The sequence below is a fragment of the Hypomesus transpacificus genome, unplaced genomic scaffold (assembly GCF_021917145.1).
Source record: "Hypomesus transpacificus isolate Combined female unplaced genomic scaffold, fHypTra1 scaffold_31, whole genome shotgun sequence".
Lineage (NCBI taxonomy): Eukaryota > Metazoa > Chordata > Actinopteri > Osmeriformes > Osmeridae > Hypomesus > Hypomesus transpacificus.
Window position 1 is genome coordinate 342,337 of NW_025813837.1, and position 26,988 is coordinate 369,324.

General features: G+C 53.0%; 2 protein-coding genes across 2 annotated transcripts in view; both read right to left on the reverse strand.

Annotated features, from left to right (window-relative positions):
- On the reverse strand, positions 1 to 14,133 carry fbrsl1 (fibrosin-like 1). The gene is given in 13 exon segments (XM_047015975.1): positions 1 to 1,921; positions 1,923 to 2,538; positions 2,705 to 2,966; positions 3,944 to 4,027; positions 5,576 to 5,659; positions 6,748 to 6,880; positions 7,188 to 7,259; positions 7,380 to 7,409; positions 7,600 to 7,671; positions 8,858 to 8,954; positions 9,118 to 9,188; positions 12,538 to 12,797; positions 13,917 to 14,133. Coding segments are annotated over 13 exon segments (2,583 nt in total). The 5' UTR covers positions 14,011 to 14,133; the 3' UTR covers positions 1 to 1,213.
- The window catches only part of LOC124463828 (proline-rich receptor-like protein kinase PERK2), a gene marked incomplete at its 5' end in the record, with an annotated part of 36,804 nt that continues 23,882 nt past the window's right edge, over positions 14,067 to 26,988 (reverse strand). The window contains 3 exon segments of the mRNA XM_047015601.1: positions 14,067 to 14,253; positions 14,582 to 14,797; positions 14,799 to 14,982. Of these exon segments, the coding sequence (XP_046871557.1) occupies positions 14,067 to 14,253; positions 14,582 to 14,797; positions 14,799 to 14,982 (587 nt within the window).

Here is a 26,988-nt window from a genome sequence, read left to right on the forward strand (position 1 = left end):
TTTAGGTCCAAACTTTATTCCGTACATTTTAAACCATGAATGTTCGTTTTCATTTTTTTTGCACGCCTAAAACTCTACTTGTTTTGTATACAAGAGTCTAAGAAAAACAACTGCACAACACCACAAGGTCGACAGAGAAAGTCCTTTTGCCGTCCAATCAAAAGTGTCTTTCTCTTGCTGTTAGTCTCACCCGGTCTGTACGCCTTCCAGTACAATTTAGGACCTGAATGTCTTCCGGTTTTTGTAATTATTCCATTCCATAGTCTGAGGGGGGTGGGGGGGGGACCCTGTTCTGTTTACTGAATCAACATATCCAACGTTCTCTCCAGGTGGCCTCTTCATAAGGTTTCTAGGAGCCTCTTTGCATAGATTGCAGTTGTTCTGTTCAGGCCCCTTTACCATTCCCCCGCTCCCATTGGGTAGGCTTGTCTGTTACCATGGTTTCCAACAGGGAAGTGGTTTCTGTTTGATGTCGTTTGTATTTTTTTTTTCTAGAAACATTTAAAAAGCCTAATAAATGTACATGGTAATTTTGCAGCAAGGAATATCAACAAGATATTTACAAGAATCTTTTTTACAGAGACCGAACAAAGACCTCGTCATATAATATTTGTCTGCATATCTCGAAGGCAAAGCACATAAACAAAGCGAATCTGTAATGTAACGTGGTACATTGTCGTTAATGAGGATCCCCCAGGTACCATGAGCTTCAGTTACAGCTGACAGATCCAGTCATTATCGCAGCGCATCCTAGATGCCTCACCAACAAACCAAGATAAATATCAGGGGGAAAAGAAATAGAGACTTAATGCACAAATTCATAAAAATGATGTCTATACATGGAACGAGGATAGGAAATGTACAAACTCATTTGAGGACTTTCTTTTTCCGCGTAAAGCCGGAAGAAGTTATTGGATTAATATATTAATATTATTATCAAATTTTAAGTCGGAAACAGACATACACGTACTTGTACTTGATTTATGTCTCCGACATTCTCCTCTTCCGGTCCATATATAAAATGAACTCATGGCATGTGCTTCGTCAGCCGAACAAATCTTTGCTTTGTACAATCATACTGTTTTCTCTCGACTTTGCTGTTCTCTCTGTGTGAAAAAGCAGTGCATCTTGTTCTTTAAGAGGTCTGAAATGGGGCGGGTGAGGCGGGAAGGGTACTTTCCTAAGCGCCCCGCCGATCCTTTTGTCCGTGAAGCTACCGTGCCTCCACCTCTTTGGGGTTGCGGGAGGGGGAGTAATCCCGGGGGTCCTGGGTGGTGAGAGGGGTAGTCCTTCTGGGGGAGTTGGGCCGGACGCCTCCAGCCGGCACCAGCGGAGGCGGGGCGCTGAGCGCGGCCGTGGGGGGCGTCCTGTTCAGCAGGCCGTTGTGTCCCGTGGAGGGGCTGAGTCTGGGGTAGGGCATCCCCCCCAGGTGGGACATGAACGGGGGCATGTGGGGGAGGTGGCCCTCCATGGGGGACTGGTGGAGCTGGTGGAGGCGAGCCCGGTCCAGCTCCTCCCTCAGGTGGAGCCGCTCCCTCTCCTCCGCCTGCTGCCTCATGCGCTCGTGCTCCCGCCGCACCTCCAGCAGGTGCTCGTGGTGCGAGTAGTCGTGGGCTTCCCTCTCCCTGTAGGCGCGCTCCTGCTCGTACATGCCCGGGAAGCGGTGGCCCTGCTCGGCCCGCAGCTGGAAGTCCATGCGGCGCTGCAGGTCCAGGCTCCGATACGCCTCCCGCAGGGGGTCCCAGGGGAAGGCCTGGTGGGGCAGGCGCTCTCGGCCCGCCGCCAGGGGGCTCACCCCCATGAAGGGGGCCATGCGGGCCCGGTCCAGCACGTTGAGGCTGCCCATCTGGTGCATGGCGCTCATGGACAGGGGGAGGGAGTGGGCCATGGGCATGCCGTGGATGGAGCCGTGGTGGGGGGGGGAGGTCGCTGCAACGCGGGGACGGGGGCGGGATCTGCTGGGAGAGGGGCGGGTGGTGGTGGTGGGGGTGGCCCGGGTGCATGGAGGGGATGGGCGGAGCCGGGGCGGGAGGGGGGTGGGGGGCGGGCTCGGAGCCGACCACCATCACCTCCTGCTCCTCCTTCCTCTCCTCCTTGATCTTCATGTCGTTCTTTACCTTGAGCATGAGCTCCGACGCCGGCGTCTCCCGCCGCTCGCCGTCCTTCAGCGCGGGCGGGGGCCCGCCGCCCGCCATCTTCATCCCCGCCTCGCCCAGCGCCGCCTTGGTGTAGGGCGAGGGCGAGCGGCGGACGGGCTTGACGCCGTCGTCGCCCGGGCGCCTCTCCGGCACCTCCTTCCCCGGGGAGCGGCTCTCCTTCACCTTGACGTCCCCCCCCCCCGTCAACATGGCCGCCTCGCGGTGGCGCTCCAGGAGCTCCTTCTCCGCCTCGCGCACGCGGTCCACGCTGCCGCTGCGGTGGCGGCCCGAGTCGCTCGAGTTCTGGCTGTTGGAGCGGATCAGGCTGCTGATCTGGTAGCTGACGGGCGCCGACGCCGGCGACGAGCGGTTGGAGTGGCGGCTGCGCTCCAGGGAGTCTCTGCGGGGGAAGAGAAAAAGACCAGAAGAAGAAGTGTGAGAGGCCTTCTGTAAGGATATCTAACCACCTAGCTACAGTTTGGGGTGGATGGATACATCCATTGACACCATCAACAAACTGTCCATTTTAACGGCGTCCGTTAAGGGTGAATAAAATCCCGGCGGACCTGTCTCTGTCCTTCTCCTCCTTGCCGACGGAGGAGTCTCTCTTCTCCCGTTCCCGGTCCCTCTCTCGCTCCCTCTCCCGCTCCCGCTCGTGGTGGCTGTTGGCCGAGCCGCTGCGCTCGGCGTCGGCAGACTTGGGCCACTGGGGCGGGGTGGGGAAGGAGGGCGGGGTGCGGTGGAGCCGGTTCCAGGCGTCATGGTGGGAGGCGCCGAAACCTGGCAACCCGCCCGGGCCATCTTTATGGCCAAACACGCTGTTGGAGCCTGGAGGGAGAGGAGACAAGACGAAGAAAGGGTGAGCAAAGCCAAAGCGCCTCCACACGGACACGTACGACTGGAGGGAAACAGTGAAGGAGCACAAAAGCAGCTTTTGTTGTTTTTTTGTTGTTGTTGTTGTTGTTGCTGTGCTGGGGTTGGGAGCCCTCACAGAAGCTTTGCTTTGTAAAGACTGGTTAATATCCCCCCCCCCCACACACACACACACACTTCTGTACGTATTACTGCTGGACAGAGAGGTCTTGGATCCTTCAACATTCTCTCCATCTTGATTCTCAGGGCCCTTTCGCTGGGTGAAGTGGAGGGGCGGGGGGGGGGGGACTCAATTGCCCTCTGGGGCCGAGGGTTGTGAAAAGCCAGGGAGACCTCAGAATTCCAATAGCCTGTCTCCTTCACTGACATCCATTTCGCTACAGGGCAACCCCATTTGGCGGAGGAGAATAGAAGGAAGAAAGGGAGCAGGAGACAGAAAGAGAACCAGAGAGAGAGAGAGAGAGAGAGAGAGAGAGAGAGAGAGAGAGAGAGAGAGGGAGTCCTTCACAGTGGTGTGAAGAGGGGGATGGGGGGGGGGCTTGTAGAATAATTAATAGATGAATGGCAACCAAACTGCAAGCCTGGGAGCTCTTGTTGGCGGGGGTGTTGTCAGATTAAGCCAGGCCAGTGGGGGCTAAGGGCTGGGGGGGGGGGAGTGGGAGAGGGGGGGGAGGGGGGGGGGGAGTGGGAGAGGGGGGGGGGGGGGGGTCTGTGCTGCCTGCCTTGTTGGTCCTCTCCCTGCTCTGGGTACGAGGGCTGGGGGGGTATTTGGCTTTGGATGCAGAGCTAAGTGCCTTGATTTTCTTTCCTCGCGGGCCCTCACTGTGGTCTAAACCTGAGCTGCTCAGTGTCGGCCCACGGGGTAGGCGAGGAGAGGAAGAGGAGGGGGGTGGAGGGGTGGAAGGGGGGGGGGGGGGGGGGCCGGCGCTTACCGAGCGAGGGGTTGCCTAATCCTCCGAAGGCACTGGTTGAAAGGTTGCCGAGGCCGCCAAAGGTACTGGAGCGACTGAATGGATCTGCAAAATGCCAAACAGGGATTAGCGAACGGGGCTGGCTGGAGGAAGCCCCTGGCGTTCCACTCTGCTTTTCTCTTACAAGCGAGCTGTGTGTTTTCTCCCTTTTTTTCGCTGCCGTCCTGGTTGTGATAATCCTAGCGCAGCTACGCTACTGGGATGGCTGGGCCTGTAGGACTGGCTTAGCCCCCTCTCCCCAGGGCTTCACCCTAGTGTCTGACCCCGCAAGGCATGATGGGAGTCTGGGTGTGATGGGTCATGAGCTGGATGTGGACTAAAGACGAGCTGGATAGGGACACAGGAGGGGTGGAAAGTGCCACAATAGTCTTTGAACAGGCTACTGCAGCCGGGATGGGGATTGTATCACGCCTGGGCTCTAGGGAGGCCGCAGAGAGTGGCCATCTCAGCTGGACATGGTTTTAGCAACCTGACGTTCGAAATGATGAAGCAAACCAAATCCTTCACACCTACCTTCAGATAGCAATCCAGAAACACATGGTAGCAAAGGACTGTGTGGGTTTCCTATTGTGTTACCCGTTCCATTTTGGAAATGTGTCATGTGATGTTTACACAACGTTTTGGCGTTAATGTCTACTTGATGACCAGGTCAATACTCGGACCCGGGAATGTCAGTATGTCTGAAAAACAACAACTGGAAAATCTCTGGACAGGATTTCCACCCAAAATCTTTTCCCTGTGCACCCGGTGTTTAGAAACTTAAATTGGATCGAGTTGAGAGCTTATCCCGTGAAATCACCCTGCCACACTCTACCCAAACAGCGTCTCTGACGGAAAACACACAAAAAAAAACGCTATTTTCCCGCCTGAGAAGGTAAGACTTCGGGAAAGCCAATAGGAACGGGCCACACAAGGTAACACGCCATATTTGTCACAGCCATCTGTTTTTCACAGAGCCAATATAGAAACTCAAACACAAGAGCTGTGTAGTAAAAACCTTTGAGTGAACAAAGGGAAGGGGGGGGGGGGGGGGGGGGGGGTGGGTGGGAAGGGGTTGGGAAAGTAGTCTGGGAGAATAAACCAACTTGTTCTTAGGGCCCAGCCTGCTCACTATACGCCTCTTCCGACCAGACTCTGGGTCATTCAAGGGGAGCTCTTATAAGCCATTGCAGGGGGGCAGGAACGGAGTCTTTCACAAAGACTTTCTGTTCATAACCCTCGAGGACGACTCGGAGGCAAAAACATGTTGCAACACAAGGATTACATTTGCCAAGTAATCCCACAGTAGGCGTCCGTGTCAAACTTCCTCCGTGTTCACTTAAACGGCACACATCTCTAGTGCAAAACACACCAAGCGGTGTTTTTCCCAGATATGAGTGTGAAAAGGGAGAGAGAGAAAGAGAGAGACATGGGAGAGAGAGAGAGAGAGATAGAGAGAGAGAGAAAGCAAGAAAGAAAGAAAGAAAGAAAGAAAGAAAGAAAGAAAGAAAGAAAGAAAGAAAGAAAGAAAGAAAGAAAGAAAGAAAGAAAAAGAGAAAGAGAAAGAGAGGGGCAGAGAGAAAGAGAGGAGATGTAAAAAGGGAGGCTACTTACACTTACCTGCCAAGTGGCTAGGAGGCAGGAAGCTGCTGTGGTGAGGGGAGGGGCCGTAAGGGGAGGCGGCAGGATGCCCAGAGCCTATAGGAGGACAGAGGAGGAACGCCGTCACATCACACGTTCATCCTGATTCATTCACCAGACGCATTCGCCCTCAAAGCTTCCCACACCTGGTTCACTAATTAAGGACTCCTCTCAAGGCCTACAGAGAGAATAGAACCCCCTACAGTATTGTAAGCAAAAACACACACACCTTGCCTCTCATTGCCCTTACTCCGTACTATTTTAGCATGCCAGAAAAACACTTTGCATGTCCCCAATAGTCCACATAGAATGTCAAACGCAGTAAAAAAAAACAACAAAAAACAGGATGTTCACATTTGGCGGTATGCGAGCCAGCGTGCTTTCCTGGCTATTCTGACACACATCCTCAGAGTAGTGAAAGACATATCGCGTCGACTGAAGCACACACATTATAAAGTCATGACAGACTCTGCTCCATGGTGACCTTTGACCTTGTGGACCCCAAGGCGTAAACCCAAGGCAGTCCACCCTGAAGATGGAGCATCATTTGTGCTAAAACACCGCTAACTAGACGAATAACACGAGAATTTCCGGCGCGTCGAAGCGGTTAACAATAGTTTGCTGAAAGATGTCTTCCAGCAATTAGCACGTGACCTTCTCTCTTTGTGCGAAAGCCAGAGTGCGTGCGTGTGAGCGGGGGCTAAATGAGCCTGTTGTTATGAACCATGCAGACGCTGACCTCTTTTCCAAAACGCTTTGGGAGTCTCTTCTACCTTTCGCCCATATACTGCTCACCATCGTTAATGAAAGCACCAATTACAAGTGTGCGTGAGATACAATGCCCGGATAATTACAATTGAAAGGGCGGCCGACGCGATGCCACCCGCTCCAGCAGGGCCACCAGTCAATTAGCCCACAGCTGAACTACCCACATTCATAAGCACTGCACTGCTGTGGGCATCTAGGTCCCACACTCACAGCCACACTGCCTCAATTAGGGATCTCTGGACACAACGTAGGCGATTAGAACAACAAAAACGCGGAGTTTGTGTTTGGTTCAGGACCTACAAGGTGACATGAGGCCATGTCAAAGCTCTGGCCCCAGGGGAGGGGGGAGGGAGGAAAGGGGATGACGGGGCACTCACCCGTGGAGGAGAACATGGGTCTGGCCAGGTCGTGGGGGTAGGGGAAGCCGGGGAACACCCCTGGAGCTGGGGGCCGGCTGAACAGGTCCAGCTTGCCGTTCATGTCCAGTTTGTTGGGATCCAGCTGCATTTGCTGAGGGGGGGGGAGGGAGGGAGGAAGGGAGACAGGGAAGAAAAAAAAAAAAGAGTTAAAAATGCAATATGCTGCCGTTCTCGTGTGGCGGCCGTTGTCGAGGGCCACCACAGAACGTCCAGCGCGTTGACAGGGCCGTCACAGCCCTAATCCAGCCCCGCTGTGTTGTCACTAAACATGTGTAAGCTGATTAGAGACTGTCAACCCAGCAAGGCAAGGTGGCAGTGCCCATGAGAAATGACACCGGGGGGGGAAGGGGGGTGGGGAAGGGTTCCCAAGATGGAGGGTCGCGCGGGAGAGGCCTCACCTTCATCTTCTGCTGGTGGTGGTAGATCTGCCACGCAATCTGGACGTGCACCGCACACCACTTGCCAGGTTTCTGAGAGGAGGGGCAGAACGAGTTTCAGGGGGTTAACACGCCTCGTTGTTGCTATAGGGAGGGACAGAGGGATGGGGCCGAATGGGCTTTAAGACGGTTGTGTTCAAAATGATAACTTACCCTCACTGACGACCTGAAAGGATCTGAAACCTGAGGGAGACATGATGGACAGTAATGAGGATCCAGCTACATCCAAACATTTTAGACACGTGTTTTCATACGGGTGTGTCTCCGACAGTGTGAACACTGTCCTGCAGGTGTGTGTGTGTGGGTGGGTCCTGCAGGCGTGTGTGTGTCCTGTGGGTGTGTGTGGTGTGTTACAGGACAGTTGGGGACATACCCGCGGGTCCTTCTGCAGGAGTGTGTGAGGTACTGTCCCGGGCCTAGCTGCTACGTCTATGGGATTCGAGGCCTGCAACCAGGGGAAAAGGAGATGGAGGGAGAGCGACAGACCGAGGGAGAGGGAGAATGACAATAACAGAAAGAGAGAGAGAGTGAGAGAGAGAGAAAGCGGTTAGAAACGAGGACTGTGAGTGTAAAGGGGCTTTGTGTCGAGGATTTAACTTCTAGTCTAAGCAAAGCAGAACAAACTTAAACCCGATGGACTAATACCGCAATGCTCCCGGGCTCTGCTCTGGTTTAGGACACCCTCCAGCAGCAAAGCACGAGCGCTGCTATTTTGCTAAGAGTAAAGCTTCTAATCCCCACCGCTGTGTGACGTCAACAAATCGCAATCCTGTGATTCCTGTGGTAAAGAAATAATAAAAATAGAAGAAAAAAAAAATACCTCCAGGGGAAAATAGCAGAAGCCAGATCTCTTTTGATCTTCTTTTAGGTCTGGAACCCAAGTGCCTAGATCAGCCATACTAATCCATCCCAGAAAGCAGGAGACCTGGTAACCCTCCCAACACCCCCCCTGAGCCCCCCCCCAGCCCTCCCCTGCTGCCTGGCGGGGGGCTTACGCCCCAGGATTGAGGGGATAACTGGGGCTCTAACCATCTGGAGAAGCTGCAACAAAAGGCCCTTCCATAATAGATCCAGTGGGGGAATAAGGCCGGCGGATTTAGGCCAGCTTTGATTGGTGGCTTACACAAGGTCAGAGGCATTGGGCCCTCGGCCAGGCCAGGCTCGTCACACCCCAACCCCATGGCTGCTTATCTCACTCAGCACGGCTCGGCACGGCACGGCCCAGCTTAGACACCGTGTTTGCATAGCTCTTTATTGGGGGGGGGGGGGGGGTAAGCTCAGGGTAGACTTATCAGGGCTGTTGTACTTCCAGTGCAGCTGCTGTTGGTGGTGATGCGTCATGATTCAGGTGCTCTCAACACAACCTAATGCTGTCCACTCATTTCTTGGGTGAAAAAAAACGAGCGAGTCCAGTTGGAGAATCAATAATGGGTTTCAACATTTGATTTGTGTGCGTGTGTGTGTGTGTGTGAGTGTTAATAGGCTATCCTGTATGTGCAGGTGGAGTGCGTTGAACGTGTGAGGGGGGGTATATCTGGGAGGTGTGGTGTGTGTGTGTTTGGGGGGTAGTGTGAGGGTGCATGCGGTGTGTGTGTGAGTGTGTGCGTGCAGCAGAGGGCTAAGGAGCTGACCTTGGGCTGGAAGGCTCCTTGCAGTGAGCTGAAGGGTCCTGAGTGAGGTAGCAGAGGGGGCATGCCTGGCATTGTGGGGGGGTATGAGGGGGAAGAACTGGGGAGACACAAACAACAAACAAACATCGTCAACAAAAACATGACCTGACACGGACAAACACAAACAACCAGGAAGTTGTCCTAGAAAACCTCAAATATGCCCATTTGATAGAGAACGTGCTAACGTTTAGTACCCCCCCCCCCCCCGCCCTCCCCAACACAAAAAAGGACATGTACGTACATTTGAATGCCTGATGAATGGATTGTCCAGTTTGGGGGCGTATTTGTCGAACTGAGAAGGAGAAAAGAGTCCAATATTAGAGGCAGGCCAACGACATCACAGGAACACAATCAAACAACGTCCTGTTCCAAGACCGCAACTGTGACTCGTCATCAAAGCACAGGACAATCACAGAGGACGTTCCTAGCAGCTGGCTTGAGGCAACACACAGGTCATGGGATTCAGCCAATGCGGGGGAGATAAACCACCAACGTTAAATCAACCACTTTAAGGCTGGCTAAACACACACTGCCAGCACCAGGATAGCCTCCTATTCCAATTGAGCATGTTATACTGGGGTGTGGCGTTCTAGCTCTGGAAAATTGAGTTATGGTTCTATTAGATGGAAAATTTGTTGCAAAGTGAATCTAATTGCTTGTGACTGGGATGGCTTTTCTTTCTTTCTTTTTTTTTACAACAGTTCTTGTCGTGGAAAGAGTGCACGGAGGGACACATAAACCATAGGGATTTGAACTTGAAATGGAGACTTCAAAGGGAGATTCGGCCGAAAAAACATGGCAATTTTCTGCGAGTTAAATCACAAGAGGACATACATGCAAGCGGGGTTTAAGCACAGATGCTCGTTTACGAGTGAAATTGAATTGGGTCGACTACATTCGCTATGGATGACAGCTAATTTGGGGAAGAGCAGCATGAGAAACGGCGTAACCTTGAAGACCTGAAATAGAGTAATAAAGAGCCATATTGGATGACTAATAGAATAATTTGGTTTGGATGTCGGCTATGACTGTACAAGCTTTGTACACTGTCTTGTGTCACGTCATAAGGTCCCCGGCATGGGAGTCTGGTTAACAAATTTGAGCCAGAAAAAGAAATCCAGACAGACAGAAAGAGCATGATTCCCATGTATAAATGGTGACTTTGTATGTCTCCCGTAAGCCAATACTGGCTCTCTATTCTGAAGCAAGCTTATTGCGACTGACAGTAACATATTCCTGATACGTAAATAAACCACTCGCAACTACTTTTTTGCGAGTGTTTTCCCAAAGTCTTCTTGGCAAGCGACGACGTTCAGGGCTTAACATTTAAAAAACCAGGGAAACGAGCAGGCATGAATCAGTGTTGTAGTGTGCGCGTTTTCCCCCCTGTGCGACATGGGCGGGAATGGGGAGGTAACCTCTCTCTCTCGCCAAGCACAGGGGGCGGCCAAGGGGGCTTCAGTGAAGCGGGACCGTTTACATCCGCCCCCAAAATGGCCGCCGCGCCAGCGTCGGCTTGTTTGTGGGCGATAATTGGCCAGAATCAGAGACACAGACCCCCTTTTGACTGGAAGTGGCGAGGCAGCTCCTGAGCTCATTAAACAGGTCGCTCCCTTCACAAGGCTCCATGTGTTTTATGTACCGCGCGGAGGGAGCAATGCTCCACACTTTACGGCACTCTATAAAACGTATGCTTTGTAATTTACGGGCCCTGTCAGAGGTTTACTGTAAACAGCTTTGGGTAATTAAGGCTCAATATTTCATCTTTAAACAATTAAGGATGTTCCTTTTCCGTAGGAAGACAGAGGAAGGAAGGGGCGGGGGAAAAGACTGTGAGTGTTGCCATTTGGCAAGCCAGCTGCTTGAGGGCGTCAAACAATAAACAAATACACAGGATTCATAATTTCATTAATTACAGCTATTAGCCGGGGGCTGTTACATAGTTCAAATGACATGGAGCGCTGGGAGAGAGAGAGAGAGAGAGGGAGAGAGAGAGGGAGAGAGGGAGAGAGAGAGAGGGAGAGAAAGAGAGAGGGAGAGAGAGGCACAACTGGGCTCATTCCAGCTCAAAACGTCCACGACACAACAAAAAGAAGAAACTGCTAAACGTCAGCATCACTGCGGAACTCTCTGTGTCTCGAGCAAACACAACAGTGAAATATCAGAGTACCACGGAGGAGGGGAGGCGAGGAGGGAGGAGGGAGGAGGAGAGAAAACACGGTTAAGCAAAAACACAAAAAGAGTAAGTGATCAGCCGGCTCGGATCCGTTGTAGAGACGTGGCAGTCGGGCTGAACAACAGGAGAGGATGAGAGAAGCGCAGTCTGGTGGGGTACCAGCGTTGCAGAGAAGCACGCCCAGCACTTTCATCTTCAAACGGAGAGAGCGCATAAATAACGCCGAGCGCCACGTAAAGATCCCTGAGAGGAACGGCAAAGCAGAGAATGGAGTGTGAGATAACGCCATGTGTTCCGGAGCCACGAGGCCTGGCGCTGGGACTTTAATCTAAACAGCCTCCGACTTATCAGATGCTGAGCCGATCCATGACCGGCCTGCGAACCTCCAGCTCGAAGGATAATCGTACGTCCTCTAGTGAGGATCATCTTAATGGGTCTGGGTTGACCAGATCAGGGGCGGCGGACATGACGGATCTAATGGAGGGATACTGCGAGGCCAGAAGTAGGACTTCCTTAACAACATATTCTCTCTGATCGGCCATAATGGATGAATAGCCTTTTCACCCCCGGTCAGAATGCTGCCGGTGTTTGGCCGGTGGCCCGATAGCGCGGAAGCAATTACAGTCCTTAGCAAAACACCATCACAGGCAGTGACGTCAGGGTCTTTATCTGCAATCAGAGAAGTCACTGAGTGGAAAGGCTTTGAGTTAAGTCATCATGACTGTAGTCACGCTGCTGCACGCCACCGGTCCATGGACCTCTCTCGTTTGAAAAACTTTTAAAACAAAGCCATGTGAAAACAAGGAACCCCAAACTGAGGCACTCCCCCCCTCTGTGTCCCTCAGCAGGGAACCGAATGGCCGAATGTATGTTGGAGAAGGGAGGATATGTTGGGAATCCATAGAAATGGCGGAGGCTTGCTCAGACAAGCGGGCCACGCGTGGGAAGACGAGGGGGCAGTAGCTTAGTGTATATGCAGTATACACGTCTAATCAAATCGCCAGTCTGAACACATGAGGTCTAGTGGATGTGGCAGCACGGGTTGTTTGGGGCGGTTTGGGCTTTGAGGACAAACATGTCTGCCAATGGAGGATGGGTATGGGTTGGTCTTGCCCACTTCCTGTCCAGATTACTGTAAGGATCTTGGGAGGAGGCCATGGTGAAAGGCTGTCAGCTAGGACAGTGTGACAGTACTAACAGGACCAGGAACCAAACAGCGGGGGAGGGGAAGGGGGGGGGGGTCGTGTGGGGCCTGGGGGGTGGGGGGCTGAGGACACCACTAGGGGTGGGAGGGAAGGGGGTCGGGAGGCGGAGTTTGTTTCCCTGAGCGAATCAGGCGAGGAGGACAACTGCCGGGGGGGGGGGGGGGTTGGGACGTGGGTTGGGCTGGGGGGCGGAGTAAGGGGTGGAGTTTGGTTCGGTCGAGGTGGAAGGGAGTTTTTTTGTTTTTTTTACTTATCCTCACATTTTTGGCCGGGGTACGCACCATTGGGGGTGCGGTGGGCGGAGCTAGGATGGCGGCCGGGGGCAGACTGGCAGGGAAGGGAGTGAAGGTGTGCTGGTGGGTGTGTTGGTGCTGGTGCATGTGCTGGTGTTGGTGAAACTCTGCCCGCAGGAGCGACACGGGGGCCAGGGGCGAGGCCGAGGCCGAGGGCGGCCCCCTGCTCCTCCCTGAACTCTGAACCAGGAAGCGGTTGTTCAGCTCCTGCCGCAGGAGGTCATGCTCTGCAAGAAAGGAGAGGGCGGGAAAAGGAGACACAAGAGAGGCCCAGGGCGACCAGTCAGTCTTCACAACAGGGGTAGAGGAGAAGAGAAGAAAATAGTCACCTGGCATTCTCTGTTTCTCCAGCTCATGCTGTGAGGGTTTTCTACGTGAGGACTCATTGGTGGCGGTAAGAGAGTTGCCTGTGACAATGTGCCAATCAGAATCCCCGAATGAGGCTGGCAATACATGATTGGTTGGTTGAATGATATCAACAGGCTGGTATCTAAAGACAGGAGAGAACCAAGAGTGATCTCAGCAGAAAACACAGATGCTATCCCTCCATGTACCAACTACAAGTACCAAGGCCTCAACGTTATATATATATATATATATATTATATATATATACATATATATCTATACATCTATATACCAGACTTGGTTTTATACTACATAACACATTGGACCTGGGCTAAAAAAGACCCTGTTTAAATCCTGACCTATATAAGCAACAGTCAAAGGAGGGAACAAACTTGATATTTTACACAAGCACACAACATAATTGCATGTAATAATATGCGTGGACTTTTTCCCCTTTTTCTTAAGTAAAGATAACAAGTTTATCGAAATGATGTTCAGATTCTTAGAATCAGACTGTCAGAATGATGTTCTTCTTACTGCATGTCAAATTGTAATAAATGGGTGCACTTACCCCATCCTCAACTTATAAACAGTGAACCGTTAGAGCTCTTGCTTAGAATGTAACTCATGTTAATGTCTCCTGAACATTGCTATATCAATAAATTGTTTGCGATTAACCATTTTCTCAAATGATTATCCAATAACATGTTACCCCCATAGTAAACATTCATTAAGTATAATCTTCTATAAAAAGTAAAAGGGCTACATGCTTATATTACACAAAACATGTCAATAATACAGGCTACAACTGCGGGGGCGACTTATAACAAAAACAAGTTACGTAAAACAAGGCTAGTGCCTTTTTTTGGGGGGGGGGGGGGACATCAATCCGTTTTCCAGATTGTGTTCAGGTAGACCTATATTGAGGCCTGTGAGTTTCATCAGGTGTCTGCTCAGGTGTGTGTGTGTGTGGGGGGGGGGGGGGCGGCGCTCTCTCACCTGGGTACGGAGTACCAGCGGGGTGCCCGGGGACCACGAGGCTGTTGGTGGGTAAGGTCGGAGGTGGCGGCAGTGTGGCGGGGGTTGCGAACATGGCCGGATGGCGGTGGGCCGGAGTTCGCAGGGAATAGTGCGAGGTAGAGAGGTTCGCTATGGACAGGGGCAGGGACGGGGCACTCTGGGGGAGGCCGTTGAGGTGGTGGTGGTGGGGGGAGGGGGGTAGGTGGTGGTGGGGGGAAGGGGGCAGGTGGTGGTGGGGAGAGGGGGGCAGGTGGTGGTGGGGGGAGAGGGGGGCAGGTGGTGTTTGGGGAGGCCCAAGGGGCTGCTGTGACTGTGGCTGGAGAGGGAGAGGGAGAGGGGACAAAAAGAGGAAGAAAGGCCATGAGAATGGGTGCAGCAGACCTCTCTTGTGGTTCTCTGAAGGAGCGCCGTACAACATCCAAAGTATCATTCTACCATAGTCTACGTGTGCTTCTACTAACAGGTGTCCACGTATCCTGTAAAATGAACGGAACTAGCTCGCAAGCTAGCTGCACGTCCCTTTCAACGTGGCCAACAGCCCACACAGAGAGTTGAACTAAGAAAAGCCGTGTGACATTCCAAAAGGCCCCCAGACAGGACCCAGTCTAGGGGTCCCCTGTCCTCCGTCAGGACCCGGAGCCTACCTGATGTCGTGGAGGCTGTTGTACTGCAGAGGGTGGTGGAGCTGGTGGCCGATCAGAGGCCGGGCGTGGTGCTGCGGAGAGGGGAGCACCCGGAGCTCCTGGTGGGGGTGGGTCCTCAGCAGGGGAGGGGTGGGGATGGGGGGCAGCGCCGCCGACTCCCGCTTGACGCCGAGAGGGGGCGGGGAGGCGAGGCGGAGGCGGGCGCGGGGCGGAGGGGGGCGCCGCCGCAGCAGCAGGGGCGGGGGAGCCGGTGGGCGCGGAGGCCGGCGTGGGGCTAGGCACGGGCGGGGCGAAGGGCGGGGCGAAGGGCGCCTCGTTGCTCTGCTCCTGGCTGCGCTGGAGCCCCGAGACTTTGGCCAAGCTGCAAGTCTTCGACTCCGGACTCTCATTCGTCGGCGCGCCTGAGGAGGGGGGTAGCAGATGGCAGGGCGGGGAGGTTAGGGCAGACGTAATCAACGACCTTTCTTTTTTCTTTTCCACCTTGGGTGACTGTAAGTGGTATGCCTGGATGGGAGTTCTGAGGAAACATCTGAGTGCAATATGTTCTACTACATATTAGCTAAAGGCCCCTCCCCTCCCACCCCCCCCACCCCGTGCATCGACACGTCTTTTACTCAAGGTCCTCCTTCTCTCCTCTCTCACTAGCTCTTTATGAAGTGTTTAATCAGGTCATTTTCATGCTTGACTATAATCAGATGATCCAATTTCGGTGAGCGATCCAGTCAGTATGAATAAATCAAAGCTAATTAAAGTTAAATGCCGCTCCTATTCAGGGCTTTGCTGAGCACACAATCTGGCATGAAATAATTATGTTTCAATTGTACTGTGAAAAGAGATCATGGCCCCTTTATCAAGGCCCCTCTCTTGCAGCACCCCCCCCCCCCCCCACACACACACACACACCCCCACCCCTGATCTTCCTGGGGATTTGGATTGCCATAGCCCTCGCCGAGCACCTCGAACACGAGCTCTTCATCTTAACCAGTTCACTCGGCTCCTCTTGGAGAGGGCAGTAGCCTTTGTAGAGGCACCGTTCCCCAGGGTCGCAGTGATCATCTCTGAAGAGCGGAGCAGCCCTTTAATGACCACGCAGGTATGCGGCAGACGCGAGAAAACAAACAAAGCTCAAAGCGCCACTCGCGAGCAGTTTCTTCAGCCCTTTCTGTCTCGCTCCCTCTCGGACCATGGAGAGAGAGAGACACACGGGAACATCCAAGGTATTAAGAGTTCATCTTTGCCTAATGCAGCAGGAGTTGAAGACATAGTTTACCATCTCCCAAGAAAGCAGCTCTAGCCAATGAGACAGGAGCTTCCAGCAGCTACCAGCTAATGAGAGTTCAGCACAAATTCCGAGAGGAATCCAGGCTGTATTAGGGTCCTGTTTAATCTTCCAAAGATTCTAACACCCATCTGAGAACCAGGGGAAGCTGTCAGGAGAGTCTCTGTCTCTCTCTGCCTCTCTCTGCCTCTCTCTGCCTCTCTCTGCCTCTCTCTCTGCATCTCTCTCTGTATCTCTCTCTGTATCTCTCTCTGTATCCATCTCTCTCTGTATCTCTCTCTGTATCTATCTCTCTCTGTGTCTCTCTCTCTCTGTGTCTCTCTCTCTCTCTGTGTCCCTCTCTCGTTAATGTAGTATTAGCAGGCAAAAGCGTCACCATTTCCTTGTCAATCCAATCGCACATTCAATTTGCCATTTGCTTTCTCTCCATTGCCTGGAAAAAGGCGTCCCCTGTCTGGGATCTCGCCTCGAGATGTAGGGCGCGCATACGCTGCCCAAAATGTCGCCCGTCGCTGACGTTGCCATGGAAACCCCCGTCTCCCAGACAGGGGTGAGAAAGAGAGACAGAGAGAGAGAGTGAGAGTCTGGCCACCGGGAGAACAGGTCTGCAATACTGAGAATACCGGGAGTGCCAGGTGATCTTAATGATGATTCTAACAGGCCGTAATAGAGGCATCCGCAGAGACTCGCTCTCGTTAAAAAACCCTCCGTCCACACACACACACACACATTTTGGTGCATGAAGGGGTGTGCTACAACGCACACACGCGTGCGCGCACACACCCCATATACATATGAATGAGTCCTGTCCAAAATATTAGCAACGGAGATATTACAGCTGAGAGACGCTAGAATATGGTTACGTGATGGAAGTGATGCGTCCTGTTCTGTTCACGTTGTGTTATCTGGTTTGAGGCATTTCGAATAGAGAGGCATCACTTCATTTGCAGCTGTGCAAGCAAACAGCTTGATGAGACGATGACAGGAATTCCTTACTGACACTTTTTTTTCGGCCCTCTTTCTTCACCACAAAGCTTGAACGAAAACACCTCCCTGTTTCACAAACGCTCTCTTAACTGACAACTGTCTCTGACAACTGACGTTTCTCTCCTTCTAAAGACTGCCATGTTTCTCTGGGGGGGGGAAACCAAAACACACACACACAGCAACGCACAAGGGCAAGCCTAACCCTGTTCATCGCCACCCTAGTGATCCAAATGCTATAACCGGACACAGAAATGTGCTTATGGCCAGCCCCTGGCCTGCATGGGTAGACATGGGCCAGGAGAAGAGAGTCAGACTGAGGGGGGGGGGGGGGGGGCTGGTGTGAACATGGCTTGCTCCCTTACAGGACCGGGTGTGGGGGGGCTTAGAGAGTGACACCCCCGTGGGGGCATGCTGGCATGGACGCTCACCAGATGACATCTCAACCCACCATTGATCTTTTTATAGTCCCTGTGGCCTGCTGACTCAAGGGGATTTGACCTCACAGGCATGCACGCACGCACACGCACCCACGGGGCTGCTCCCGCCCTGAGAGGAGGGAGGGAGGGAGGGAGCAGGGGGGGAAGAGGAGACTCCAGACGGATGCCAGGCCACTCTACGCCTCTCCTCCTCCCCTCCTCCTCCTCCTCCTCCTCTCCCGGTGACTGATGTATCTGTCGGGGGACTTCCGTGGCTCCTGTGTCGCTCCACATATATCTCCCCTCTCCCCTCTCCTTCGCACGGGGGGGCCATGTGAGCAGGCTTGGCCCTTCTGGAACATCTGGAGGGCTGGCTCTCCTGCTCTGTGATGGCTCAGAGGATGCCAGATGGCCCCGGCCCGGCCCGCCAGCGAGCAGGGCCATCCGTAAAGTACAAAGTGGTCTGTCTTTCCACGCGTAGGTCACTGTAGGTCAAAGGTCGCGAGACGCACTGACTGATAAATGAGGCTGGCGCGTTTCGACACGTGACCCGCGGCGTGCGAGCTCCACGTGCAGGCCGGAAAACAGGAAGGGGTATGTCACGAGAGGGATTCAAATGCCTAACCACTCCAATCCCTTCTTGTGCTCTGCGCACCACGTGTCGTTTCCCATTCAAATGCGTCGGTTTTATCAACGATAACAGCGCTGACGGGGCGCTGGGCCCCCGCAGACAAATCTAACCCCGACACCTGGCACCTGTCTGCGAGCTCGCACCAGGGCGGGAGGAAGTCAGCGGTGTCGTACGCGTCGTTCCCAACGCGGCCCGTCGAAAAAAGCCTCCGCCGGCTGGTGGGTGAGGATGCAAATCAAGGGGCCTCCCTGAATCACCTGGTCCCCCCCCCCGCCCCCCTCCCCGCCGACACAATTGTCAGTGTACACAGGAGAAAGGGAAATAGAAGTTGTATGCAAAAGGTGTTTTCAGATTAGATGCGGGGCTATGCAAATTGTGGTTGTGTGTGTGTGTGGGGGGGGGGCTTGTTAGGATGGTGTGGTGAGGGAGGCAACCCATACGCCCGGTGTTCTCATTTCCAAGGCAAAACAAGGTTGGTTACAGGACGAACAGGCGGGGCACGCTCACAACAGATGAAAGAGAAACGCGGAAAGACGCCTAAATATTCCGGTGGGTTCCGTGAATGCGACGTGGGCCATGCAGGAGGTTTAGGGCGAAGCCACGCGTCTCTAACCTCGCTCGCAAGGCGCTCTTCTCCTACACGGTAAAAATGCCGACCAATGGGAGACGTTGTGGTGGCAATCAGGGAGTCCCTAACAGTTGAAGCAGGGCTGAGTCCCTAACAGTTAAAAGCAGGGCTGAGTGATTTCACCGGAATGATGTCGGGACGGTGATAATTGGCGTGGGGGGGGGGGGATGAATGTGTAACTGGCAACGGTCACATTAATAATAAAATCACGGCTCATGACCAGCCTCTGCCGTGCCATTTCACCTGCCTCGAGAGGCTCCTGCCTCCGTTTTGAAGGAGGCAGGGGATCGATTCCCCAAAAATTAATAAAATAAATTCAGATCACACAGAGATGTTAATGTAAAATGGGGGAGGGAAGGGGGGGGGGGGTAAGATAGCTGGAGAGGAGGGGGGGGGAGGTGGTGGGGGGCCGACAGCTGGTGAGTTTCAATTAGTTCTCTCTCTCTCTCTCTGTCGCAGCTGACACTGAAAAGAAGCAGTGGGCGGCAGCAGTGTGGGATGGCTGTTAAGCTCTGACACGGCGCCCGTCTCAGCGCCGGGCAGACATGGAGAGGAACCTAATGTTCGCTTCTTCTGGAGAGCTGGCAGCTTGAGCCCGCTACCAGATCCGTGTCGCCGCAAACTGGGGCCATATGGCTCCGTGGGCATATGCCACCCTCTCGCGAGGCACATGCCATTGTTGTGGATGGAGGAGTACGTGCACTCGTGAGCCGGAGTGCGTGTGTGTGTGTGTCTGTGTGTGTGGAGGGGACACACACACACACACACACACTGTACTGCTGACTAGCCTAATCTGGTCAGATCGGTGTGTGGCTTCAGTGCCGTTCCGAGGACCAAACTAACATGTATTAACCTCCGGTCACAAGGGTTCATGGGAAGGCATCCACACGTTGACTCATAAGTCCACTTCGGCAGAGCCCTTCCCCCAGGGGGGTTTAACGTGTTGGCGGTGGGGGGTGAGGGTCGTGTTCTTTGTCTTGACCGTCACTCTCAGTCTCGTCTGGACACGGCAGGGTCATTGAAGGTCAGTGCCAACAAGGTTTCCTGAAGCAGAGGGCGGACATCTTGGGAGTTTTTTTTTTTTTTACATTAAAGCTCCAAGTCTAAATGGTTTCTCTGACCCAGACCACCCTGTCAGGGAAGGCATGTAACCCCTTTCACCGCTGTTGACCCCTGATCGGTCCCTCTCTGCTCTCCAAGGACACACAGGCAACAGGAAGCAAGACCACGGATAACCCTCAACACTTCCAAGGATGGATTTCACACACACACACACACACACACACACAAAAGAGAGAAAAAGAAAATGAAACCCCCCCCAGCAACCCTCAAGAGTTCTTCACGAGACGCCGAGCGCACTAGCCTTATCATTTCATTAATTAGCGCGACACGCTTGCCAGCCGGACCGGGATCGCGGCGGCGGCAGCGGCGGTAGCTGCCTCGATTGATTACAGGAGAGGACGCGGCGCGGCAATTATCCAGATGACTGAGGACAACGCCTGCCACTTCTAATAAACGGCCCCCGCGACCGCCTCGCCATCACGCCGGGCGAGGAGAGGGGACAGCCGCCGCGGCCCACCCTGCCTCTCCACATACCTCCAACGCCCTTCCAGAGTCGCTCCACAGGGCTCCGGTGAGATAACTGCATTCTGTTCAGCCACCCAGCACCTCAGCTTGATAGAGCCCTGCATAATGCTCATCGATCCTTTTTCCACAATACTGCTTTGTTGCCCCTGCAGGAATGCATCCTATTACAGCTGCCAGCTGGTTTACCCGGCATATAGAGTGATGGGTGGGAGACAGGAGGAGGGTGGGGGTAGAGACAGAAAGAGAGATCATCCCGAAGCATCAAGTCTCGGCAGAGATACGACAGAATGTGTGCTTTTTTTTTTCTCTCCAAGGGTTCGGAAATGTAAATAGAGGTACTCTACGGGCTGAATTCAAGCATGAACCTGCAGCCAGCCCGCAGGTCTCTAAGTGGATAGAATATCATCTCTCAGTGACTAACTGATTGCTACTCAATGGCGAGGAGAACGTCAGTCCGGAAATCTTTCAACAGATACCAAGTGGCGTGACAGTGTGCTGAAAGGGGCCTGTATGTTTTGGCTTCGCCCGTCCTCGTTCTCCATTTCAATACGCCTCTCTGTGACTGGTCCTCCCCCGCCCCCCCCCCCCCCCCCCCCCCCCCCCTCCCACCAGACCCCTCCCTAAAAGTAAACAACCTCTGGGATTTTCGACATGCCCTCCACCTTTTGTCATTTCCTCATTCGCTGTTGTGACATATGGCAGCCATTGTTGGTCAGAGGCATAGGATAAACATTGGTGGCAGATCAGGTTTCTTCCATCCCTCTCCAGACGATGTGTCTACGTTGGCCTTGTGTTGCGTGGCAGGGTTCACCCACGAGGAGGACGAACGAGTTGCCCACCTGTCCAATGCAAATCAAATCAACGTTTTGCGTCCCATGCAAATCAAACCCAGGTTTTGCGTCAACTGAAACCAACGGACTCTGGAAGACAAAGATGTCAGGCTGGCATCGTGCAGTTTTCCTTTGTTGTTAAACCAACCCTGTACGTTGGACAAATACACTTCTCTTGGGTTTCAGCACGCCCCTCTCTGCATTTTTCCATCAAGCGATTGTTCGGTTTCTACCAGTCCAGTTCAGCCCTCCACTCACCTCCATCGGGAGTCTAAATAGGCGGTTGTTCCAACGACTACGTTGTTGCTACAGCTTGTCAATGTTCAATCATTCGCAAATACGCTCCCTGTTGCAACTCACATTCCAGGCAGATTTCTGCATTGCCTCCTCCAAGCAGGAATGAATGTGCACACCTCACCCCAAATCCCCCACTCTCTCCATATGGCATCTGTACAATTCAGAAGGAATATATACATACACAACTGTAGATTCCAACTCCCCCCGGTGCTGTAAAACGAGACAAATATGTGAATTAAACAATCGGACAACATACGGCCCACAACAACAAGACACATCAAATAACAAGCTTGTTTTTTGTTTGTTTTGTTTTTATGAACAAGGAACCGTAGGCTACATCCTCAGTACTGCGAGCCAATAAAAGCAGGTTAGCCTAAAACCCGGGTGAGATGTTTCTAAAGATAACCCACTCCTGTGCCTTGAAGGCCTCCAGGTTAGGTTTCAAACGCTAATGTCCCCCCAAGGAAAACGAGCTGACCGGCCTCACCACGCTGATCTAATCAACACCAGGACTTGTGGAGGATCCTGTTCACGGTGTGTCTGCTAAGCTAAGCCCCGCGCTCCTGGGCTGCACAGCAATTAGCATTGTGGTCGCTCACGGACGGGGCGAGAGACACCAGCTGTTGGAAGGGCAACACCCATCGCTAATCGCCGGGCGCTTAGCTAGCTCGAAATAACGCTCACATCTCCATTAAGCTTAGCCCGGGTCGTCGTCAGGGGTCGGACGTCTGCAAATGTCACACTGAGAGAAGGGAGGAAAGCACTTCCTGCCTCCCCCCCCCCCCTCCCACCGCTTCTCTCTCTGCTTGGAACGACTTGTCAGTGTTTGACGAGTGAGCTACGGTGCAGATGTTTGGGCTTAGCCGGACAAACACACAAAGCCAGCCTCACGGTGCCCACACGGCCCCCCCCTCAGGTCCTTTCTGAGCACGGTGAGGAGAGGTGAGGACGCCGGGCGTATCGGGTTAGCAAACATTCCCACTGCTTTCCTAGCACTCAATCCATCATTCTTGATTAGGGAGCCGCCACCGGGAGAGAGCCAGGGCCTCGCACAGAGAGGGATGGAAGGAGGAGCGGGACGGAGGGGGGGGGGTAACACGGCCGAGGAGAGGGGTGAGGGAGCAGAGGGCAGGGAGTCGCGTCAGGGAAACTAATGGAGACAAGGCCCAGACCGTGACCCACAGGGAAGCTGTGGGCTGCCTGTTGTAACACAGCCCTGTCTGCTTTCATCTCCTCACACACGCACACACACTCGCACACTCGCACACACACACACACTCGCAAACACACACACTCACACACGCACACACACTCGCACACACACACACACACACACACACACACACACACTCGCGCACAGATCCACCACACAGAAGCATGCTTTGCTGACAGGACTTGACACAATCTGGTTCAGGCTTCCCAAGCCCATGAGAGGCCAGGGTACATTACCAATTGTTTGTGAGTTTCACGCTCATATGAGCTGTAGCATTTCACTTCAGACTCCAAGTGCAGTAAAGAATTGATTTGTTTGGAGTGTTAGGACAATGTCACAGGTGGGGACCAGACACCGAGAGCCAAGACAGAAATTGGACTTAAATCAGCCAAATCAGGAGATGAAATCGGCGCAGGATAGAAAGAAAAAAAAACGCTGGCACAAACGTCAAAACAAGGCTGGGCTCGGAACAAGAAAACATGAGCAGACGGCTCTATTTCGAATCACTTCGCACCAATTAGCCTCCGCCGACGCGACAACTAAAAGCCTCGGGATCGACACCTGAAGCCCGACGACGACGTGCCTCTCCAGGAGCCCCTGGAGGGCCTCTCCCCCCTTCCGATATGAGCTATGACGAAGCTGATTGCGTGGAGCTAAAACCTCCGGGCGTCACACCCCCCCCCCCCCCCCCCCCCACCCCCCCCCCATCGACTCTCAGACGAGAGAGAGCCGGGGGCCGCAGATGGCTCTCCGTCTCTGAGGAGCGTGTTGTGTACACGTCGGCGACCGCAGCACCTGCTCCGAGATTAGCCGGGATGCTACGCTAGGCCCCGAGGCTAATGGACGACGCAGCGGTAGATAGGCCCCCCCGGGCTCTCCAGCACACCCCGCGTCCACTTGCCGTCTGTCAGTCAATCAGCGTTGACTGACTGGCCCCAGCCTTAGACCCGGGGATTTGGTTTGAGGTGGAAAGGAACAATATATGCTTCAAACCCGGGGGTGTTTTTCTTTGTGATTGAAAATCTATCAGTAATCTAGATGAAGCGTATGGTTAAGCACGGTGTGGGTTTCATTTAATAGGTTATTGTATGTGCCGTTTTTTGTGGAATCGGTATCATGACTGAAAATGCTTGTTCCTCATATCATAAAAACAAAAGTGCGATTGGATCAATTTCAAGCAAAGGTCTACTGCATAACCTATCAAATGGTTGCTAGTATGTGGAGTATGGGGTAGGGAGTTTATGCTAACACACACACACGAGCCTCAACCTCTCTCTACACACGCACACACACACACCACCTCTCCCTGGGCGATATCCTACTCTCTCTCAGCTCTCTAGCCCCCCCAAAGCAAACAGCGATGGACCAGGCAGCCAGCTAGCCCTGCTGCTTCCTGCTGATCCCCAGCACCAGTTAGCCTCCAGGCCCTCCACTGCTCAATGGCCCATTCCAGAGAGGATCCATTATGGGCCCTCTGGGCCTCGGCGCGGGGGGGAATACGCCAGCCGCCAAACACAACACCCAAACAGATGACCGCTTGATTATTGGACGAGGCCGCTGTGCATGTAAAAAAATATAAATATATCTCCCCTTTCCTCATGTAGGCCTCCTCGGTCTGAACGAGTTACCTCGCGCTTCCTGACAAAACACCCCGGCGATGAACGACTCTCGCACCCAAAGCTGAGGCACGGCTCCGAACACAGTCTCTCTCTCTCTCGCTCTCTCTCTTGCTCGCTCACCACCCGGCGAGTTCCAAGGCTATTAGCCAGCGTCTCTCTCCAGGACCGGCCCCGCTCGCCGCTGTGCGAGGGCAGAAAGGGCGGCAGTGTCCTGAACGTCCCGCCCGTGGGTCGAGCACACAGAGAGGCTTTGAGAGAGCAGCGCCGCCCGCCCGCCACCGGGAAGTTGACGCTACCTCATGTGAAGTATACGAAAAGGGGGGGGGGGGGGGCGTGCTAGGGCTTCGGTGCGCTGCGCGCTGTGCAAAACGGCAGGAAGAGAAGACCACCCGACTACATAGGAAAATAGTTAATATGCCAGGCGGCCAGTCGTATTTGATTTAGACTCTATCTCTCCCTCTGGTAGCTTCTCATCTCGACAGTATTCCCTCCTGGCGGCCTTCCTTCACACAGTTGTCCTCCACCCGTCATGGAACCCCAAACCGTTTGACTTCCATCCTGTTTGTCTGACGATGGATTCCCCATCTTTGTGTGGCTCTGTGTGATCCGGTTCCCAAACACAGCAAAATCCAGAACGAGCCTGTTTGTAATATCAATCTGCGGCTGCTGTCTGTCCCTCTGCCAGCGATTGTACGTTATCCGAGCGCCATGTTTGGCCACAATCGCTCACCATCTGGCTTTGTCAATGAATATTACAGCCTCATCTGCAAACAACATTGGCTGGGAATGTGCAACACAGATGAGCTTAAAAAGCACTGAATAGGGAGCTGGGGGGGGGGTTCTTCAAACACACATAAAAACAGAGCAGTTCCATTCTTGTGAAACCAAGAGAGGAAGGAAGGATCAAAGACAAGAAACCTGCCAGGATTCACAGTGCTTTTTATCATTCGAGGCCTGACTGGAGAGATAAAGCAAGAAAACGGACGTTTTCCCAATGTAAACAATCGAAGCACTTCCCCATTTTTCAGCTTGCGTTTCCCTCCGTCTCAGAGATTACACAGAGCTTCAAATGAGTGTCTCACCAAGACTTTTCTAGAACACCTCAACAGAAGCCATCGGTGCCTGGCAGAGTCCAATTATAAAGATGAGAGCTCACTTTGCAAAAAAACGGATCTTTCACTGCTTGGAAATACTTGATTTCCTGTTGCTACTCGTAGCCTGAGGGCTAGCTAGCGAACAAAGGTAGCCGTCCACCTGTTCTGTCTAGACAAACCCAGCGGTTATGGTTGCACAAGGCAAACACTTCACCGTTCCGGAAGGATCCGCCTCTAACCATCCCTTGTTCAGCTGTGCCCTGCTCTCCCCTGACCTGTCTCCTGCTGCAGACAAACAGCACCAAGCACCACAGCATATTAAACAATATCTCACCCTTCTTGTCACAGCAGGCACACAAACCGATCGCCTCGAAACGGCTTGCTTCACACCACCCCCCCCCTCACTGAGTGTACTCGCTCATCCGGGCACATAGATAGACATGTTAGCCCGGGTTCTGTTCTGATGGGGGGGGGGGGTCACCTCCAGGTCATAGACACAGCCGTCGACACGCCCGGCACTTTCTGCTCGCTCTGATTGGTCGATTCCGAGCTGCTTATGGCGCACAGGTTCGTGTGCGGGGGTGTTAAGGTTGGGGGGGAGCCTAGCAGAGATACCAGCTCTCCACCTGGGAGAGCCAGCCAGCTAACTGCGATAATCCTGCTAAATGAATCATTACTACATTGGTACGTGTGTGTTGAGTACGGCACGGTAAATACTTAATTACCCCCGATACCACAATTATAATTAATGCCAAGTGCTAAAATGTGCAGAAGCAGATGCACGCAAAACGCTCAAATATGTATCTACCTCGGCAAGCTAGTCAACAAAACTGTGAACCCTAAGGAAATGAAAGGCTATAATTTTCCCTGTAATCTCACTCTGACAGACGGCCTGACTTGACTATTTTCTCTCTTCTCCATCACTCCTCGCTGTCTCTTTACCGCTACCCCGGATCCATATCCACTCAGTGAACGAAAGGCTGCATCAAGATCTAATCACAAAGGCTTCAACTGATCTCCTATTGGCTGTCACCACAGCCAATCCCCACCTACCGACCCTGCTGCAGATGAGAGAATGCCTTAACAATGATTGGCAGGTGCCAGGTTTTCAGTCAGAAAACCGCCCTTATAAGGTAAATGACGGGAAGTCAACTGAAAGGACGGTTCTTTCTCCAGCTAACAGTGAGCATCTGTTCCAGGCCATAGCCCAGCCAGCAAGTCCCCAGTCAACCTAGACTGTGCAACTCTAGACAGAGACAAACTTAATATTTCATGCAGAGAGCGGACTTGCACAGTGGCAAGCATTCTTCTAATGGAACTAATAGTTCCTGTACCAGAGCCTCAACGCTGCACTCTGGATAAGCGTGACTTATATCAGCAATGACATTACAAGCAGACTAATTGCCTGACTAGAAAAGGCTGAATTGACTGAATCGAATGTTTCGATTCAGTCTGAATTGACTGATGTTTCTGTACTAAAATAAACCTGTGAATGGGGTCCCCCCCCCAGACCCTGTGAGATGTGATGTCATTTCCACATTTCAAGCAAAGTACACCGAGTAATCTCTCCAATTGGTTTCCAGTGGAGGTTGGTGGGTACTGGGTAGTGAGGTTTAGGACCATGCATGCCGGTCACCCCCTATAAATAGACCATTACAACGTAATCGTAATTTAAAACGCAATAAATATTGAAGAAGAATTAAAATAATTTATGGAATAAGGCGTTTTAACAAGACAGTTTGCCCCCACCCCTGTCCTTAATGCTAACGCTCTGTGGCCAAGCAATGGACAGCTGCAATGCAGTCTGGGAATTCTGTAATTGCTTT